At 58.4% G+C, this 20,266-nt stretch overlaps 1 protein-coding gene across 1 annotated transcript; it reads left to right on the forward strand.

Moving 5' to 3' along the window:
- Positions 1-721: 721 nt before the first annotated feature.
- Positions 722-19,735, forward strand: RADIL (Rap associating with DIL domain). Its single transcript, XM_032197628.1, is given in 17 exon segments — positions 722-779; positions 4,782-4,872; positions 6,579-7,137; positions 11,157-11,464; positions 12,487-13,152; positions 13,322-13,359; positions 14,097-14,257; positions 14,869-14,981; positions 15,531-15,774; positions 16,475-16,647; positions 16,737-16,887; positions 17,222-17,412; positions 17,961-18,194; positions 18,196-18,346; positions 18,449-18,594; positions 19,191-19,330; positions 19,630-19,735. Coding segments are annotated over 16 exon segments (3,417 nt in total). The 5' UTR covers positions 722-779; positions 4,782-4,836.
- The last annotated feature ends 531 nt before the right edge of the window (positions 19,736-20,266 follow it).

Raw genomic sequence — 20,266 nt, forward strand, 5'->3', positions numbered from 1 at the left:
AGTTGGTTTTGAGCTGGGAGCTTCGCTTTTTGTCTGTTTTATATTATTTTGTTTTGTTTTATTTTGTTTTATTTATTTTATTTTACTTTGTTTTATTGTACTTTACTTTGTTTTATTTTTTTTTGTTTTGTTTTATGTTATTTTTTATTTTATTTTACTTTGTTTTGTTTTATATAATTTTCTTTTCTTTCCAATTTTTTCTTTCCAATTTACTTCTCTTTTCTCTTTTCAATTTTCTTTCCCATTTTATTTTCTTTCCAATTTTATTTTCTTTTTTCTTTCCAGTTTTCTTTTCTTTTCTCTTTTCTTTTCAATTTTCTTCTCTTTTCAATTTTCTCTCTTCTCTTCTCTTCTCTTCTCTTCTCTTCTCTTCTCTTCTCTTCTCTTCTCTTCTCTTCTCTTCTCTTCTCTTCTCTTCTCTTCTCTTCTCTTCTCTTCTCTTCTCTTCTCTTCTCTTCTCTTCTCTATTCCTTTTCAAATAATTTCTTTTCACTTTTCTTCCCTTCCCTTTCCTCGAAGCCCCCTCCCCTAACGAGCATCCCCCCTATCGAACCCCTTCGTGCCCCCCAACACCCCGCCACCTCCCCTCCGCACCGGGGGATGCTGCGGGGCGCTGGGCGCTGCGCGGAGGCCGCGGGGTGGCGCCGCGGGGCCGCTCCGCTCCGCTCCGCACCCCCCGCTCCGCTCCGCACCCTCCGCTCCGCCCCAGCGGCCGCACGGCCCCGCACAGCCCCGGCGGCTCCGGGCGCTGCAGCCGCCGGGGCCGCGCCGAGCTCCGGGTGAGTACCTGCCGGGGGAGAGGGGGGGGGGGTACACGGGGGTGGGGGGGGGTGGCGAGGCCGTGCCCCTCGGGTTTGGGTTCTTATTTCCCCCTTAAAAAAAAAAAAAAAATTAAAAAAATCCCCCCTTTTCCAATTTTATTTCCCCCTTTTTCATTTTTTCCCTCTTTTTTCATTGTTATTTCTTCCATTTTTATTTTTTTTATTTCATTTTTTCATTTATTTTTCCTTTTCCATTATTTATTTCCCCCCTTTTTTCATTTTTATTCTAATTTTTATTTTTTCATTTCCCCATTTTTCATTTAATTCCCCCTTTTTTCATTTTTTATTCTAATTTTTATTTTTTCATTTCCCCATTTTTCATTTATTTCCCCCTTTTTTCTGTCTCTTTCTCTCTCTCTCTCTTTTCTTGTTTTTAAATTTCCCTTTTTAATTTGTTTATCCCATTTTAATTTTTTTTCCCCCCATTTTTGTTCCTCCCCCCTCCTTTTACTTAGTAATCTTTATTTTTGGGGTAGCACCTCCTGGCACACACACCGCACACAGACGCAGATCCCCTTGCTTGGCCCCGCGGGATGCGCCTGGTGGGACCCCCCTAAACCTCCCCAACCCCTCCCTGCCTGCTCGGAGGGGGCTGTTTGGGTTTGTTGCCTGTGGAAGTGGAGGCAGGAGGAAAGCGCTGAGAGTTGAGGCTTGTCTGGTTGCCACTGGAGACCAGCGCTGCCCTGCACACCTCTCCAGCACCTCTCCAGCCTCAGGGAGGGCACTGCCAGGAGACTGTGCCCTGGCTCTTACCCTAACACCCCCCCTTGGCACCCTCATCCCCTCACCTGCCCCTCAGGAACCCTTCCCGACTGCATCCCCATGGGATCTGTCTCTCCTTTCCTTGCCCTTTGGGGTCCTTCCCCCATTGCACGCACCCCAGGGGCTCGCTGCTTGGTGTCCCACCTCTGTTTCCCCCCCGCACACACCTATGGGTGCCATCCCACCCGCCTTTGGCTGCTCTCGCTGCTCTGGCATCCTTGGCAGAGAGGTTTTGGGGTCAGCCACATCCCCACGAGGCTGGAGCATTTTCTTGCTCAGCTGTAACTTTAGCAGGGAAAACTCCGGGGAGTTTGCTACTTGCTTGGGAAGTGCTTATTTTCGGCGCTCTCCAGGATCAGTTAATTATCACTGGGGGAAAAAAAAAAAAAATTATTGCTAAGATCTTGTAATTAGGCAGCCTACCGAGGCTCGGCTGCTCAGGAGGCAGCAGAAAGCAAATGTATTTTGTAAAATGCTTCTTGTGCACGCGTGTGAATAGAGCTGCACGGGCAGAGGGCTGGCATCTGTACTTGCGCCCAACTGGAGGGCTGGTGCACGCTGGCAGCTCAAAAAGACCAGCGAAATAATGATTCCAAAAAAAAAATAAAAGGCAAGGAAAAAATAAGCCCTGCTAAAAGGCCTCCTGTTGTCCTAGCAGAGCTAGGTCTCAAATCATTATAATCTATTTGTGAAGCCATTGCTGCTTTTGGGAAAAAAACCTGTTAGTTAATCTTTGCAGGGCCAGGTCTGCCTCGATATCCTGTTGGAGCAGCCTCTGGGCCGGGGGTCCAGGGCACAACCGTGGTGCTGCTGCTGCTAATAATAACACAATAAGGAGTTTACCCGCTCTGATCCGGCTAAAGACGGCGGCGAGGCTGGCACTGAGACGATCAGCCCCCGGCCTGTCCCCACGTCTGCCAGATAAAGCTCACACGACAAAGGGCCGGGCAGCGGAGCAGAGACGTGGTCCAGCTTTTTTGGGGAGCGGGCGCACGGGGGGATTTGGGGAGGGCTGCAGAGGGACCGGCCTGTAGGAATCTGCGGAGGGCAGGGTTTACAGCCCAGCAGCGCACGCCAACACGGCTGAGGCCAGGGTGTTCTCATTTCCTTTGCTCTCCGAGTTATAATTTGTTCCACATTGCAGTGCCGGGGCGGCCTCTCCCTCCGCTGGCAGCATCCAAGCTGCGGTCGTTTCCATTATACTAAAGCTGCGAATCCGAGAGGTTTCCGTTTAAAAAAAAAAAAAAAAAAAAAAAAAAGGGAAATTTTCAAATAGGGATCTGAGCAAATAGCTTTTCTGGGATGGTCACAGCTGAAATCTCGCTGCCCATCTGCAGCCGTGTGGAGCTGCCTTTGCCTTGGGACGAGCCCTGGGGAAATTCCAGCAGATTAAAAAGTGCTTTAATGGTGCTGCTGCTCTTCCCAGGAGGCAGTAAGATGACCTGGTAGCTACAGGTTGATTGGCTTGATATCATCCCCCCGGGGAGGAGGAGGAGAAACCTAGCTCAGGCTTTGATTGATTAAAGGCTTGAGCACCAGGAAGAAATTCCTGCCACCCAACGTGGCCACGTGGAAAATAACTCCTGGCGAGTAGAAACGATTTCGTTCTCTGACAAGAGAGGTGACTCTCTGGATGTAGCACACTTTTGTGCAGCGTTTGAGTTATGTGATGTGATATTCTCATAGAAATCTGCACTCTGCAGTATTAAAAAAAAAAAAAAAATCAGTCCAGTATTTAGAGCTGGCATTACACAGCATCAAGAAAGCCCCTATTGAATAAACCCGATCCATTTCAAAGGCAGTTATCAGAGGAGATTATCACTGCTGGGCACTGCTGGCTGGTAGCACGCCCTCGGTGTTTCAGTGCCTTTATCACTAATCGGGAAGGAGATCCAGGAGATTTCTGGAGAAGCCTGCAGCTCGCACAGAGCAGCGCAGTGTTAATGGTGTGGACAAATATGGGCTGCGAGCTGGGCAAGCGAAAAGCATCCTAATTAAAGGTGGGCGGAAAATGGAAATATTTCTTTGTGCCCAAAACCAATAACTGGAGTTTTACACGTTTTCCTGTCCCTAATCTGGGCGATGAATTGAGCAATCACCGTTTCGATGCTGGGAGAGGCTGAGCGGGGGCTCCCCCATCTCTCCCCATCCAGCAGGAGCTGCTGGGGGGGAATGTGTCTGTCTGGATTTCTGTGCTGGAAAAAAAAATGAAAAAAACAGATTAATAGAAATTTTTAGTCTTAAAATAAACAACAAACACTGAAAACAGCCATTTACAATGCGGGTATATTCTGTTCTGGCACTACCAGGACTGCATTTGGGCTTGCGGCAGCCAAAACCATCTTTTACTTTGCAGTGGGGAGATGCCAGACCCCTCGCAAGGGATGGAGGGGCTGCACGTAGCGCCTTGCAGCAGGAGACGAGACCAGCACCCATTAAATCCACTTATCAATAAAATCAAGGGGGTAGGGGGCTTGATCAAAGCCTCTAAATGCTCTCACGGAGGAGAAAACACGATAGCTGAAAGCTCGTTAATTGAGCAGCGCAAAGCACGAGGAGAATCAATGCCTGGCAGCCGAACCGGACGGCAGGCATAAATATTTAAGCAGCAGGAGCGATTAATCACAGAAGCAGCCGTGAGAGGCGGCGGTGGGGGGCTCAGCACCTCTCTGCCTGGCAGAAAGTTCCTTCCATAGCCCCCACGTGGGGCTGGCCGCAGGGGCTGGGCTGAGCCCTCTCCCAGGCCTTCGTTAGGTGAGTTAATTAGGTGGTGCTTCGGTCTTTAATCATGGAGAGAAGAGCCTGTCTTGTGCCCTGCTGCCTCTTTCCAAGAAATGCTCGTGAGATCGGCACAGGCACCTGGCAGGTGCTGCTTCTGCCTTCCAGTTTTTGTTACCCCTGGTCCTGTTCCTGCAGATTTGTGACAAGGAGGGTGAGGGGACGGTGCTTGGTGCTCAGCAAAATACCCAGGAAAAATAAATCCTGGTGAGCATCCATCCCAGCATCTGGAGGCAGGAGCCAGTGCAGGATGCGATGTCCTCCTCTGAATGCAGGGTCCCCAGCCTGGTGCCTCCATCTGGGCATGGGAGGGCGAGCTGAGGGTCGTGGGCTTGATGCTGGTCCCATCTCTTTCTGATAATCTTTTTTTTCTCTTTTCCTTTCCCCTCTTCCTCCTGGGACCTCCTCTTTCTCTCACAGGGCACCCACAGGACGATGCGTGCCAGGGGAAGGCCAACTCTGAAGAAGGGGACAGATGGAAGGACAGGCGGGGTGTGAGAAGGATGGCAAGGTAAGGGGGGCTTTGTGCGGGGTGAGGGGGCCAGGAAGGAGGTGTGGATGAAGCAGAACCCTTGGGACAGCAAGTCCCAGTGAGGCTTTTGGGGCCAATACTCAGCCCTGAGGGCAGGGTGCAAGCACAAACCATGTCCCAGCCCCACCTGCTAGGTAGGGCTCTCACCCCAGCTTCCACAACCCAGGCAGCAGCAGACCGCAGGGACACGGCCACCATCTCCTCCCCCTCTCTGGAGCTCCAGCACCTCTCCTTCAGAGCCACAGGGCTGTAAGAAGCACAAACCTGAGTATTTTCACAGTCCTCATGGCACCGGGACATCCCTGGGTGGGAGAGGGGTGACAGCGAGCAGCTGGCTCCCAGGCTCATCCTGGGGTTGTGGTGCTTGCCCGTGCCTCAGTTTCCCCATCTGTGGCATTCAAAGCGCCCCCGGCCCTGGAACAGGAAGCTTTACACCCTGCAGAAATCATCTGTGCACAGCAGCAAGGCTGCTTCTGGGTGAGAAGGTGACCTCTTCCATTAGCAGCAGGGATGCTTTCTCTTCCCGAATTAGATGGTGGCTTGGAGGCCGTCCAGGGCCAGCACCACTCTGCCTGATAGCGCTGGGGCTGCTGCACAGCCAGGATCCTGCTCGGGCAAGACAGTGCTGCAGATGCAGAGATGCATCCCACACCTCTGTGGCCGAATCATGCTGAACACAGCCTCAGTGGCACATTTTGGAGATCTGAATCAAATCCCTGCCCATGCCCGGGAGCTGTGCACATCTCAGGCACTGACACCTCCCAGCAGGGCAGTGCATTATGAGGTTGGAGGTGAGGGAAATCCCTGTCCTGTCCGAGGCAGAGAGGCATAAATTCATCCTGGAACGCTCCCAGCAGCGGTTTGGGATGCAGCCGGCTGCATTATCAGCGCCGTGCAAGCACCGGGTGGTTTTGCATCCAGGATGCGATTTCAGAGCTGGCCCCAGATGTTGGCGGGGACATCAAGCAAGAAAAAATCCAGCTGGCTGCTCCACCGCGGGCTTGCTCCAGGGAACCGGCTGTTGTTTTCAGGTGGAGGGGTTTTACGGTGTGCATGGGCTTTTTTTTTTTTCTTTCCCCTCCAGTGGAAGCAGACGACAAATTCACATTTCAGGCACCGCGGTTGGCGATGTCGCCGTGTGCTTTAACGTCCTCTGCACACCAGTAGCAGCCAGAAGATTTGCTGGAGTAAGGATGTTTTTAGGAAGGCTAATTAAAGCCCATTTTCACCCTGTGCCTCTCGGCGAGCGAAAGCGTTTAGCAGTGACCTCAGACTAATTCAATTTGCACTTGAGCTTTCTGTTTCACCTCTAAAAAAAGAGATGGGATTGCTCCATAAACTCGTTAGAGAAAGTGACTCCCGAAACGTTGGCTCCTAACCAGGAGCTCCTAACCGCTGGGCTCTGCTGAGTCCCGCTGCAGATAAGCACGTCCTGGCTCAGCAAGAGGGACCTCTTAATATGCGTGATGGAAATTAACTTTTCAGGGACAAAGCCATCCTGCGGTAACCGTGGGGATGCTGAGGAGCCTGGCTGAGCTCGGTCACTGATGTTCAGGGCTGCATAAGGGAGATCTCCTTCCCTCCTTGCTGGTCTTTTCCCACTTGCAGGTGGCTGCTCGCTACCCAAATCCCTCATTTCTCCCTTTTTCCCAGACCCCTGATTTCTTTTCCCCCTTTTTCCCCAGCCACGCCCCATGACCACCTCCCGCACCATGTTCTACGGATCCTCCTCCACCATGGCTCCGCCGTCCAAGAGCCGCCTGAAGCGCCAGAGCCGCCTCCTGTCCCAGGTCCTGCAGCGCACGCTGAGCTACAAGGACCGCAGCCCCACCTCGGCATCCCCCGCAGCCGGCGGGGACGACCCGGCCGAGCTCTCCACCCAGCTCTCGGCCCCGGGCGTCCTGAAGATTTTCGGGGGCAACATCTGCGCGGGGACCAACTACAAGAGCGTGCTGGCCACGGGCAGCTCGGGCGCCCGGGAGCTGGTGAAGGAAGCCCTGGAGCGCTACGGGCTGAGCCAGCTGGGCGCCGGGCACTACGCCCTATGCGATGTCATCGGCCGGTTTGAGGGCCCCGAGAAGCGGTGGCACACCGAGGGGCTCAGGGTGCTGGGGGACCACGAGAAGCCGCTGCTCATCCAGGACCTCTGGAAGCCCAGGGAGGGCTTCTCGCGGCGGCTGGAGCTGCGCAGGAGGGCGGAGGTGGAGGAGATGGCAGCCAGGGATGTGGACACCACCACGGCAGGTCAGCGGGCGCACCGGGGGCTTCACGGGGGATTTGGGGTGGCGCTGGCACCAGGTGGGACAGGAGATGTGTGTTGGCTGTGGTGCTCTTGGTAGTGTTGGTACTTGGCATGCTGTGGGGAAGTTTGGGACCTGTGACCTGAAATATTCACCCCAGCATAGGAGCAATTAAACTAAATGAGAAGATAATGAGGAGAGAGTGATATAGGGCAGCAGAGCCTCCCCAGAGGTGCCTCATCTCCCCCTGCCACCCCTCACCATGAGGTTATCACAAGGAACCGACAGGTTTGTCCGTGGCCTGAGCACAGAGGAACCAAGTTTTCCTCCTCCCACCCTCAGCTACAAGCCCACGAGGATGAGGACAGGAAGGTTTACATCAGGTTTTTAATTGCACAGGGTCCTCCATGGGCCTGACCCGGTGACGAAGGGCTCTGGTGAGGCTCAGGAGATGCTGGCCGGGTGGCTGTGCCAGGCAGGATGCCACAAGGGTGGGCACGAGCAGTCCCTCAGGCCTGTAGGACTGGGCAGGAGCTAAAGAGACCCAGCTCCCCCATGCAGCAGGAACCACATTCCCCTGCATGGATAGGGGCAGCTTTAAGGATCATCTTTCAAATTTTTGGCAGTCCTCTAGCAAGTCCCAATACATTTTATCTCCCCCTTTTAAAAGTAAACAGAACAGCCAAACCAAGAGCCTGGGCATGCTGAAGGCAGACCCTGCTGGGGCCCTGTGGCTGTAACTCACTTTACTTTTCAGTCCAGGTTCCCCCAAACCCCAGGGGAAGGTATATATGATGGGGAGGAAGGAAAAACAGCCCCCAGACCACGCTGTAATGCATGTGCCTGCTGGTCAGAGCCCCCTCCTCATCCCTCCATCATTCCCTGTGCCCACCCGGGGCAGGGAAGGGATGCTGGAGAACTGCTCCTGGCTTGCATGATGCACAGAGAGAGAAAGGGGCAGCTGCCACTCACCTTGGGGTCAAGGATGAAGCTGCAGAGGTGGATGCTCTTCTCTTCTCCAGCTGAGATTGGAGATGTTAAGTGCTTCAGAAGAGCAGTGACAAAAAAAAAAAAAAAAAAAAAAAAAAAAAAAAAAAAGGTTTTTTAAATAGAAAAAGAGGGCAAGATCTAAGATCTAACACCCAGAGTTATGCAGGCAGTTGCTCTATGGACTTACCTGTTAAAATCCCACTGCTGCAGCCATTTCTTTCAGTGGCACCACTCCCATCCCAAACTCTGCCACCACCCCTATCCCACACCAGTGGCATTGTCCCCAAGGGACATTGCACAGGGACACTTCTCAACCCCATCCACGGGCTGCTGGGGATACATGGGAACAAGCCATCTGCTTCCAGCAGTACCTCAAAAAGAAATAAAAGCCTTAGCGTGATGGGGGCTGAGTGCCACCCACCAGGGTCACCCCCACCGCCAGCCTCAAGGTCCCCTTGCCACAAGCTGAGCACCAGCTGCCAGCCTAGGGCAGCAGGGCACTGGGGTGGAAAATGCAGCTTCTGTGCAAAAATAAAGAGTGTTTGGGCTTGAGGTGACCTAGGAGAAAAGCGTGGGGGTGCTGCAAAGCAAGACCCCCAGGGAAATACCCACGGGGACCTTCCCCACGTAGGGATGGCGCATTGCAACCTAGCCTGCTGCTAAACCCAAGGCTTGGGGAAAGGCCCTACACCCATCTGTGACCTGTCAGCACCTGGCTTAAGAGTTTTATCTGCTCATTTAGCCATTATCCTAATTGGTTTATTAGCTGCTGCCCGGTGGGGAGGAAGGTGCTCGCTCCTCACACCGCTAATTAGCAGTGCAGGTGGAACAACTGTGCTAAACGAGGCTGATGGCCTCCCTCCTGAGACCTCCAACCCCTCAAGTTTTGGGGAGCAATGAGGCAGCAAATGGGGAGCACGTGGGGTGTTTGGGGGAGCACCCAAAAGCTGGGGGTGCAGCGCTCAGCTTCGCCAAAACTGCCCCGTTTTGCCCTGAGCTCATGGGGGCTTCCCCAGGAGCAAATCATGCCTGGGTCCCACAAAGTTATTTATTTCTTGACTGATTTACGTAGCCAGGAACAAGGACCCTCTTTCCCAGGCTGAAAAAGAGGCAGTTCCCAGCCAGGCTCTCAAGCACCAAAACCCGCAGGATTTCCCCCAGGATGCAGGAGGGGTTTTGGAGGCAACAACTTGGCGACGCTTGCCTGACTTTTTGGGTGGGATCACCCGCAAATGCTGGCAAGGAGAAAACAGCACTAGAGGACCGAAAATAAAACAAAATAACCTGGTGTGTAGACGGAGTTTGTTACGCTCAGGAAAAGGGCCGTGTTTATCTTTCCAGTGCAGCTCCGGGGTTAGCGGGGTGCTGGGGGCTCTGCTGGCAGTGCAAAAGCAGCTTTTTCCTCCGTGGTTTTCCTACACAAAGTAAATACAGAAGCTTCCTTCCCCCCAGATAAGGGGGCAGCGATGGCGTGTCCCTGTGGGTGGGGGGACCCCAAGCCCTGCAGCTCCCCGTGCCCCTCCCGGTGCCAGGAGCTGGAGTTGGTGCCACCAGCAGGATCCGGCCCCTCTTGGGCTTGGGCACAGGCTGTGGGATGAGCTGTGGCCACCTGCAGACCCCTGGGGATGGCCACAAGTGTCCTCAGTGCCTTGGGTCCGCTGGTACCCGGGCATGCTTGTTGCACCCCCAAATTTCACATCTGGGGGGTGCAGGTGGGGCAGAGGCGCTGCTGCGGCCCCGTAACATGGGATGGGACATGTAGGGGGTGATGGGACCCATAATATAGGATGGGACCCATAACACAGGATGAGACCCTGCCTGAATCCCAAGGCATGTAAGCAGCAGGGGCTATTTTCTCCCTCTCCCACCCCCCCTTCCCCATCCCCATCATTTTCCCAGCAAAGGAGCGCTCGACTTAAAACAAACAAACAACAAAATGTATTTCGGTACCGGCGGCCCGTTCCTCACCAAATAAGGCAGATGATGTTTTTTTTTTTTTTTTCGGGGGCTGAACCTTGTCAGCATCCCTTTAAGCAGCCCCAGGAGCCCGGCTCTCCGCTCAGCCATCCCCAAATCCCACCGTCCGTCCCCAAAAACCTTCTCTCGGTGCCTGGCCGGAGCAGCGGAGCTGCGGGCAGGGCTCTGGCTCGGCGCTGCACCGACGCTGCCGCAGCACAGCTCCCGCAGGCAGAGCCTTCAGGCTTTCCCCTCTTCATCCTCCTCCTCCTCCTCGGCCAGCCCCGAATGCCAGCGCCCTGCTCCCGGGAGGCTGCCCACCAGAGGTACGAGCCGGCTGCCGACCCCACAACTTCTTCTTATTGCTGCCGGAGCCCAGCGGGCAGCCTGGGGATGGAGCGGGGGGGGGGTCCCAAGGGAGCCCCCGCACTGGGGACGCCGCTGCTTCGGTGGCTGGGCCAGGCCTGGCTTATTAATTCGTCCTGCAGACAGCGCTGCCCGGATTGATGCTCGGGAGAAGTTAATTACAGCTCGCTCCTGCGGCAGGCGAGCGGGCAGGCTCTGCTGCAGCTCCCTGCCTGCCTGGGGGGGCTCCCTGCATCCCCCACCCTCTGCTGCCCACAAGCCAGAAGGCAGCATCCAGGCTCTATTTTTTTTCCTCATTTTTTTTTTTTTCTTTAAAGATTGAGGTTGTAAAGCTTCCCTTTTAGCACAGCTTTCCTCTCCCCCCCCCGCCCCGAGCCCCGGCAACACGGGGGATGCTGAGCCCCTCCCCATCCACCCCCTGCTCCGTGGGGGTTTGGGGTCGTGGGGCTGGGATCCCTCTTTTTTGGTGATGGGGAGGAAAAGGGGGGGGGCACAAAACTCCCCATTCCAGTGCCCTACAGTTGGGGTTGGACACGGGGTGGGCAGTGGGACGTCAACCCTGGGGGGGGGTCGCTCTCCAGCTGCGCTCCCCAGGGCCCCCAGCGGTTCCACCGCATCCCTCCGGCACCCGGGATGCTGCTGGGACAGCATCAGGGCTCCTGGGACAATTTTAGGGCATTTGGGACATCGTCAGGGCTTCTCCTCCCGCAGGCATCAACGCCCAAGCGCGGAAACTGCAGCGGCACCGGGCCCGGGGGGCCATGCGGGTGCTGGCGGGGGCTAAGCGGCTCAGCACCCCCCCGGCCCTGCGACGCAGCCTCAGCGAGAGCAGCCTGGGCCGCTCGGCGTCGCGGGACGAGGAGCAGCTCCGCAGGCACTGCTCCACCTTGCCCGACAGCCTGCGGGCTCCGGCCAGCCCTCGGGGCCCCGCGGCGGAGGAGCGGAGCGGGAGCAGCATGCGGTACTCCCTCTACCAGTCCCCGCACCTCCTGCTCCTGCAGGGCTACAGCCAGCAGCATGTAAGCACCGCGCAAGCCTTCCCGCTCACCTCCCTGGCATTTTTTTCCTTCCCTTCTGTGCTTTTATGGCACCCCTCCACGCTCCTAAATCCGCGGGGATGGGGAGCTGCTTGCATGGCCGGAGCTGCTGGGGGGGTGTTGTGGGGTGGGTGGAAAGGGCAGTGGTAAGGGAATCGGCTGTGTGAGTTCAGGGTGTGCAGTACCTCAAAGCACACAGCTGGGTTGAGTTTTTTGGGGATCTGGCTGTGGAGCCATGGGGAAAGCCCTGGAGCTGCATCCCTGCCCCGGTGCGAGGCAGACCCAGTTCTGCAGGAGGAGGGCTGGGAGCTGCCCCGGCCCCGTCTGGCTGCCTCGTTACTGGCAAATGTAATGAGAGGCAGTGATGAGACACGTCTGGGTGCCTCTGCGCCCCAGCCTGGGAGGCACTGGGAGAACTGGAAAGGACTGGGACAACTCTTTTGGTTAATGGCTACTTTGTCCAGGCTGAATATCTGGCTAGTCTGAGATTTCCAGCTCTGTTTTGGCGCTGCAGCTCTCATCAGTCTGCTGCAAGCCCATTAAACACCTGGGGAAACTGAGGCACGGGGCGGTTCTGTGCGCTGCTGTGGGCAGGGACAGGGACTGGGAGGGGCCCAGGGTCCCCGTCCTCACCTGGGCACGCAGGTGGGATGTGGATGGAGGGCTCCTCCTGCCCTGAGCAGCCCCAGAGCTGCCCCATTTATCGCGTGCACAAAGCTCCTGCAGCCACGTAGCAGCGTGCCCAAAGCAGCCCCGCTCGTTGGGCTCGGTGCTGAGCACTTGTTCGTCTTTGAAACAAAGAAATTGTCAAAGAAACGCACGTCGGGGTGCAGGAGTTACGGGGGGCACGATGCACACATGCCTGCACCACCCACGCTTCTCACAGGGCAAGGAAAATAAAGAGAGGGCTGTGGTTCTGCTGGCGCGAGGTGCAGGCAGATGAGGGGGTCGCAGCACATCCCGCACAGCCCCCCCTGCTCACGCCGCGTGTCCCCGCTCGGCAGGACAGCCTGGTGTACCTGCTGAACCGCGAGCAGCACACGGTGGGCCAGAGGACGCAGGCGAGCAAACCCAGCATCAGCCTGTCTGCCCCGGACATCCTGCCCCTGCACTGCACCATCAGGAAGCTCCGAGCATCCCGGCACCTCTCCGAGGAGCAGCTGGTGCTGGAACCCAGCGCCGGCGCCGGCGTCTCCATCAATTTCTGCCAGGTGGCCCGGACGGCCGTGCTGCGGCACGGGGACCTGCTGTCCCTCGGCCTCTACTATTTGCTCCTCTACAAGGACCCCATGAAGGCTCAGCCTCTGCCGGCGCAGACCCTGCTGCGCCTGCGGGCGCTGCACCCCGAGGGCCCCCCCGTCTGCGGGGCGTGCGGCAGCCTGCTGAAGGAACGGGGTTTTTCGGGGGCTCCTTCCAAAAAACGGGGGCCTTCGCCCACCGGCGGCCCCAGGGCTCCCCGCAGAAAGCTGCTGTTGGAGTTCGAGCCGGCGGCTGAGGACGTGCTGCTGCGGCGCATCGTGACCCTGATCGAGCCGGGGGGGGACGACCACAAGCTGACCCCCGCCTTCCTGCTCTGCCTCTGCATCCAGCACTCGGCCACCAGCTTCGAGCCCGGAGACTTCGGGCAGCTGCTGCTCAAAGCGGCCAAAATGATCCAGAGGACGGTGTGGGTCAGTCACCGGGGGGGCGAAAGGGTGGGGGCAGTGGGGACCCCCTCCGGGCTTCCCCAGCCTGGTCCCCACGTGTGGCCGATGCCCCTGATGCTGTCAGGGCGATGCTCCCCCCGTGGACCCCATGCCCAGGTCATCACTCGTGCTTTCTCCTTCTCTCCCTGCCCAGGAGCGGACACGGGAGCTGGCTGAGAAGCAGTCCCAGCAGTAAGTGCCACCCACCTCCCCTCCAGGCCCTGCCCCAAAACAGGGGGAATTCAGCCCATTTCTCCCTCCGCAGCTGGGTGTAACCACCCCGGTGCCTGCCCAGCCTGCCAGCAGTGCTGCCCGCTGCGTTTTTCTTGCTAAATCCCACAGATTTGGCTCTCTGGCCCTTTTTGCCAAGGTGTCTGCAAAGCCCCTGCTTGGGAACGTGGGGCTGGGAAAGCTCGGTGGGGACAGGACCCGCAGCAGCTTTGGGACTTCTCCTGCTCAGGACCTCACCCAAACGGGACCCAAATTCCCTGGGGACGCAGCCGGGATGGCCTTTACTATAGCAGGAAAAAGTGGTTCAGCCGTTGAGAAACTTCCCAGATGTTTTTTATTTGGTTTGCTTTATTTTTGACCGGCCCGGCATGGGCAGGCCGGGTTTAACCGCCCAGAGCTGGCAGGCACGGTGCATATTTCTCGGGGAAAGAAAACCTTCCTCAGCCACGGGCGTTTCCTGCAGCTGAGCTGGGCCCATGCTGGGGGGTGCCCCAAAAAAACGCCAGGTTCCCCCTTTGCCATCCCACAGAGCCACTGAATTGACATGTGCAAAGGGTTTTCCTAAGCAGGGTGCTGGCTCAGTGAGCAAAAGCTCTCCAAACTCATCCTGAGGGCTGCTTTTTTGGCTGTTTTCACCCCAAAAGCCCCCGGCCACGAGCTGGGGGGCAGCAGCCGTAACTCCCGCTGTGTCTCCCCAGCCAGGACCCTGCTGCCCTGTCCCGCTTTGGCATCGGAGACCTGCTGCCGGACCTGCAGCACATCCTCTTCTGGATGTCCAACGCCATCGAGGTGCTCTACTTCGTGCAGCAGAAGTCGCCCACCTACATCCAGAGCATGGAGGAGGAGCTGGACGTCAAAGGTGGGGGGCTCGGGGCTGCTGCTCACCCCGCATGGCCGCTCCCACCGCCTGGGAGTGATTTTATCCCTCTGACCCCCGGCTGTGAGCAGCTCTTGGTGCTCCATGAGGCTCCTTCAGCCTCCTGCAGCCCTCACCCACAGCACAGGAGGGTGATCTGCATCTTTGCACCGTGCCCTGGCCATGCTCAGGAGCACAAATAACCCCCATGCTGGGGAATTTGGGGAGCTGTGAACGGGGCTGCCCTGCACAGCCGCTTGCTTCTCCAAGCTCTGCTGAGCAGGGAAGGGCTGATGGAAAGAAACAGCCCCAAAGCGAGCCAGGAAGAGGGCAGCATCTCAATTTCCACCCCCAAAATAGCTGCCAGAACAACTGCAGGTGTACAAGCATCAGGCAGCCCCGGGGTGGGGATACAGCAGAGCCCTACAAGGGGAGCTGGGGGTTTCTGCACCCGCTTGGAGCCGGTGGTGGTGATCTTGTGCTGGGGACCATCCCCGTAGCATCACACAGCCCTTAGATAGCTCTGCTCCCAATTCTTTGCCATTGCTCCCAATTTTTCCCCTTTGCTCCCAATTTTTCCCCCTTTGCTCCCAATTTTCCCCTCCGTCCCCCAGGCTCCAAGGAGTCCCTGTTCTCCTCCACCATCACCGCCAGCGAGGAGGCGATGACGGTGCTGGAGGAGGTGATCATGTACACCTTCCAGCAGTGCGTCTACTACATCTCCAAGGTAGGCACCCCCCGGGAGGGCAGCAGCTCCCCGCGGGCACCGCGAGCATCCCCAGCAGCGCTCGCGGGATCCTTTAGGCTCGTGTAGCACCGAGGAGCTTTCCTTTGGGCTGCAGTGCCCCGATTTTGGGTTGCAGCCCAGGGAAAGTGTGGAATTACCTCGGCGTGCTTCCCTGCTGGGGAGGAGGTGTTTGGGGAGAGCTCGCTTGGCTCCGGCCGCTGCCCGGCGCGGCGGCCAGCCCCGGCATAATGGTGCGATTCAGGGCAGGAGGGAAAGGGGCCCCTGGGCTGTCACCGTTGGACCGGGCGGCACCGCGGGGGAGCAGGGAACAGAGCGGGCAGTGTGAGGCAGGAGAAAGAGGGGTTGTGTGCGGGACACGGCCTGCAAGGACCCAGGGGATGCTCCTGGGCTGCTCCGTCCTCGCCTCGCTCTCGGCCGCGGCGCAGAGCGGGGGGTGTTGGATGCTGCTCCTGCAAAAAGCAAACAAACAAACCAAGAAAGGAGCGTGGTGCTGCCGTCAGCTCTCAGCTCCTTCTGCCTCCCGGGCAGTGTCTGTACGTGTCGCTGCCGGCCCTGCTGGAGTGCAACCCCTTCCCAAACCCAAGCGAGGGCCGGGAGGGCTGGCGGGCGTCCCCGCCGCTGCCCGAGGAGCTGCGCAGGGTGGTGCTGACCTACCAGGCCGTGCTGGACCTGCTGCGCCAGTACGAAGTGCACCCCGAGATCACCTCCCAGATGTTCGCCTACCTCTTCTTCTTCTCCAACACGCTGCTCTTCAACCAGCTCCTGGACAAGGGTCAGTCCTCATCCTCCTCCTCCTCCCCCCATTCCTTGCCCCAGTCTGTCCCAGTTCCTCCTGGAGGAGGTCCAGGAGAGAGGGGGCCCGAGGTGGGCAGCCTCCAGTGTGGTTATGGGGACGCCAAGCACAAATCCAGCACCCGTCTTTGCTTCCTCAGGCTTTCCATCCTCAGCATCCCTCTTGGGTCACTCCTCACATGGGTTTGGCTTTTGTGGTGCCCATCCCCTACCAGGCTCACGCTGAGCTGTCCCCAAGCAGAGCTCCCTGTCCCCCTTGCAGCTGCCCCCTCCAGCTCCCTGTTCCCAGGAGGGGCTTAGCCCCATTCCCACCCATTTTGAGTCCAAACAGAGGTGGCTGAAAGCACTTTGCTCCACGGAGGGCTGCTTACTAAAGAGCCACCGCAGCCTGCTTTGTAATTGAGGAGCAAGGCGGTGCTCGTTAGCCCTAATTATCATGGCAGCGCTGCCGCATGGCACAGCTGGCTCCGTGCCCCAACCCTATTAGTGCCACCGTGAGTCACAGCCATGGGACACAGGGGACATCAACCTGAGGGCATTAATTGGGGGCGTTAATCTGGGTTTGCCCTGCCATGCTGGAGCATCTCTGCCCCTTGGTGAGGGGCTGGGGGCTCCGGCTGAAGGAGGGAGGGTTTTGTTCCCCCAAAACCACGCTGACGGGGCACTGCTCTGCCTCGCAGGCTCCTCTCTCGGCTGCTTCCACTGGTCGCAGGGGGTGAAGCTGCGAGCCAGCGTGCGGCTGCTCCTCGAGTGGCTGCGCGGCGCCGGCTTCGAGCAGCTGGCCCAGCAGTTCTTCGCCAAGCTGGCCAGCGTGGCCAACCTGCTGGCCATGCCCGGCTCCCAGCTGCTGCAGGTGAGTTGGGGGGGGACCTGTGGCCACGATGCTTTGGGCAGGGGGCGATGCGATGCCACTTGCCCCCTCCCCGCTGTCTCCTCGCCCAGATGAGCTGGCCGGCCCTGCGAGCTGAGTTCCCGGCGCTGAGCCCCGCACAGCTCCACCGGGTGCTGAGCCAGTGCCAGGCGGTGATGGACGTGGGCTTTGTGGCAGCGTGGCAGCCCGGAGAGGAGGAGAGCACGGCCGCCTTCCAGCACGGTGAGCCCCTGGTTGCGTGCTCGGTGCTGCTGCGGTCACCGGGGACCTGGTGCCCGCAGGATCCCTGCGGGGTTTTTACGCAGAAATTGAGCAGGAGGTGCCCTTCCCCTCCCCGGGGCTCCTGCAGGTAGTGGTATTGATCAGGAATAACCTCAGTGCTGCGATGCTGGGGTATCGCAAAGGATGCTGAGTGCACTTAGAGGGGTGTGGGGCCGCTTCTGTGATCCCAAAGGAGGGATGCTGCTGCTGCCTCAAGGCCCTGATCCTGGCTGGGGAGACCCAACGGGGCCAGGGGCAGCCTGGTGATGCTCACCTCCCTCCCGCTGCCTCTCAGAGGGGATGCTGGAGTCCTTCGACAACCACCCGCCCATCATCCTGCCCAGCGGGGGCTTCAAGGTGGACCTGGAGGTGGAGACGTTGGACGACAACATCTACCGGCACCTCCTCTACATCCGCCACTTCCTCTGGAGCCTGCAGAGCAAGAGCCCCCACGGCGGGGAAGGGCCAGGCTCAGCACCCCCTAAGGTAGCCTCGGTCCCCGCGCCCCACGGAGGGGCTGTTTTTGGGGTGGTGGTGGTGGTGGGAGGGTGCTGAGCCCCCTCCGAGCCCGGACCTGAGCTCTCAGCCCTCGCCTGCAACCCTGGAGGTGGGAGGAGGTGTGGAGCTGCTGGGAGGATTAATGCTGCTAATCCCCCCCCCGTGGGGTGTGGGAAGGGGACAGGACAGCACAGGACAGGCTCCTTCCAGCGGTCTCATTAGCAGGGAGAGTGGAGGACGGGGGTGTTTGCAGGCAGCTCTCCCCTTCTCCCCAGACCTGACCCTGTCCATCCCCACACAGCCGGGCAGCCTTTCCCAAAAAAAAAACACCACTAAGGGTAAGTTGTGGCCACAAAGCTGCAGGGTGAGAGCTGTGAGAAGCCAGGGCAGGCACCAGCAGCAGCCAAATCGCTCAGGTTTCGAAGGGGGCCGACAGCCACCATGTGCCCAAACCTTGGGGGATGGCGGGGGGCACAACACCCACCCGCCCTTGATCCCACAGAGCGTTTTTTGGGTGTCTTTTTCTCCTTTTTAAGAAAGAGCCACGCACGACGCCAGAAGTCCTGGAAGAGAACGTGAGCCTGGTGGCAGCCCCGGGGGGCTGCACGGTCACCCCAGGGGGCTGCTGCTCCCCGGGGGGCTGCACAGAGCCGGAGGTGGATGGGAGCCCCCTGCCCACCCTGGCTGCCAACGGCTGCCCCCGGCAGCACCCTGCTGGAGAGCCACAGCTCCAGGAGAAGCTCCAGCAGCTGCAGCTGGGCAGGGGCACGGCCCCCCCCGGCCCCCTCCTGCCTGCTGACGCCCCCCACCACCCCCCTGAACTTCGACTCCGCCAGCCCGGAGTCCCCGCAGGGCACCGGCAAGGCTCTGCAGGACCCGCGGAGGAATGGGATGAACGGCACCAAAAGCAGCACCCCCGAAGGTACCCAGGACCGGTGCTGCCCTTGGAAGGGGTGCAGGAGGAATTGTAAGGCTGAGTCTGGGGGATGGCAGAGCCATAATAACCCGGTGTCCCCGCTGGCAGGCTGCTCGCCGACCCCCTACGATTACCCCACGCCGGAATCCTCCAGCCGCAGCTCTGCCACCGATGACTTCTGCTACGTCTTCGTGGTGGAGCTGGAGAGAGGGCCCCTGGGGCTGGGGATGGGGCTGATCGACGGCTTGGTGAGTGTCTGCCGGCACCGGGATGGTGCCACGGCTCTGCAAGGGGCTGCCCTGGGAGGGAACGGTTCACACCTCGAGGAAGGTGATGGCTTTGCACAGAGCTGAGGAGCTTTTATTGGGGAAAACGAGGCACGGAGCGATCTCTGGTAGATCCCTGCTGCTGCGTTGCTGAGTGCCAGGCCCATCACAGCTGCTCTGCGGCTGGCGAGAGCGAACAGCTCAGTGCTGCTGTGGAAGGAAAATGACTCAGGCGAGGTCTTTCCTACGCCCTGCAGTGCGTGGTGGAGTGAGCACGGGGGGGACCTGCCCTGCCCGTGCTGGCGGGGTCCAGGGGCTCGCAGGGTGCCAAGCAGCGCTGTCAGACACGGTGCTCGCTGCTCTCCCCACTCTGGCATGCGATCTGGCTTAACCCAGTGGAGCATCTTACTAAGGTGGCCTTTCACCACCGTGTGTGTGTTAGTCAGTAGGAAACAAGGCGTCACCGAGCCCCGGGACAGCCGGGAGCAAACGGTTCCCAGCCCAGCTCCGGGTTAACGATGCTTCGCGCTAATTGAGCCAGAAAAGATGGCCTGCCCGGCCGCTCACTACTTTTCCCCCAACAGCACACGCCTCTCACCTCTCCCGGCATCTACATCCGCACCCTGATCGAGGACAGCCCCGCGGCCGCTGATGGCAGGCTGTCCATCGGGGACCGCATCCTGGCTGTCAACGGCACCAGCCTCATCGGGGCCGACTACCAGAGGTGAGGTTACCTGCACAGGACGTGGGGCAATAAGGGGAAGTTTGGGAGAGGCAGCGGGGAGGAAATACCTGGAGGATGTTCTGGCAGTAAAGCTGACACCAGAGGTGGTCTCAGCAATGCTGAGCTGCTCCAGGTGCAGCCCACCCTGGGCGTCTTTTTCCAGGCTGCAGGGTAGGGCAGCTCACACCCACCTTGCTGTTAGTGTTAGGGGCAGAGCTGCTCTGGGCTCATTTTTTTTGGGCTGTCAGCCTGTGGCTGGGCCCCCAACGTTCACCTCTCCCCCTTGCTGCTCTCTGCAGTGCAGTGGACCTCATCCGCTCCGGAGGGAAGAAGCTGCGGTTTCTGGTCGCCAAGTCAGACATGGAAATAGCAAAGAAAATCATCTCCAGCTCCTCTTCCTCTTAGTTCTGGAGGTACAAGGGGCTCTCTGCAGCAGCTCATGGGTGCAGCTCCGGTTAAGGCTAACCTCGTGGAGCCCAGAGTGCAGGAGGAAGGACTAGGACTCCACAACTGCCCTCGATTTGCTTTTCAGCGCCTTGCCCTGTGCTGCAGCGGACGGAAGGACACACGAGGGTGGTGCACGCTTCTCCCCATTGCACCGGCTGGGAGCAGCATTCCTGATCCATCGCCCAAGCCTCACCTTCCAGCCTGTGTCATCCTTCTCAGGAGCTTTCCTGCTCCTCCATCCCCTGGCAGAGAGCAGGAAGGGGTGCTCGCCCCACGGAGGCTGTAAGCAGGCTCCTCTGTTCCTCCAGGCTGACAGCCCTGCATGGTTCTCCTCGCTCTGGCACAAGCGTTCAGGAATGCGTTTCAGTTCTCCTGTTACTCTTTCACGTTGGCAGGGCAGGCTTGAAACAGCTTTGGGATTTCAAGATTACGTAGCCAGGCCTGGGGTTCACTGCGACAGCAGCAGGTCAGGCTGGAAAATGGGCAGAG

Source organism: Aythya fuligula, chromosome 15 (assembly GCF_009819795.1).
Source record: "Aythya fuligula isolate bAytFul2 chromosome 15, bAytFul2.pri, whole genome shotgun sequence".
Taxonomy (NCBI): domain Eukaryota; kingdom Metazoa; phylum Chordata; class Aves; order Anseriformes; family Anatidae; genus Aythya; species Aythya fuligula.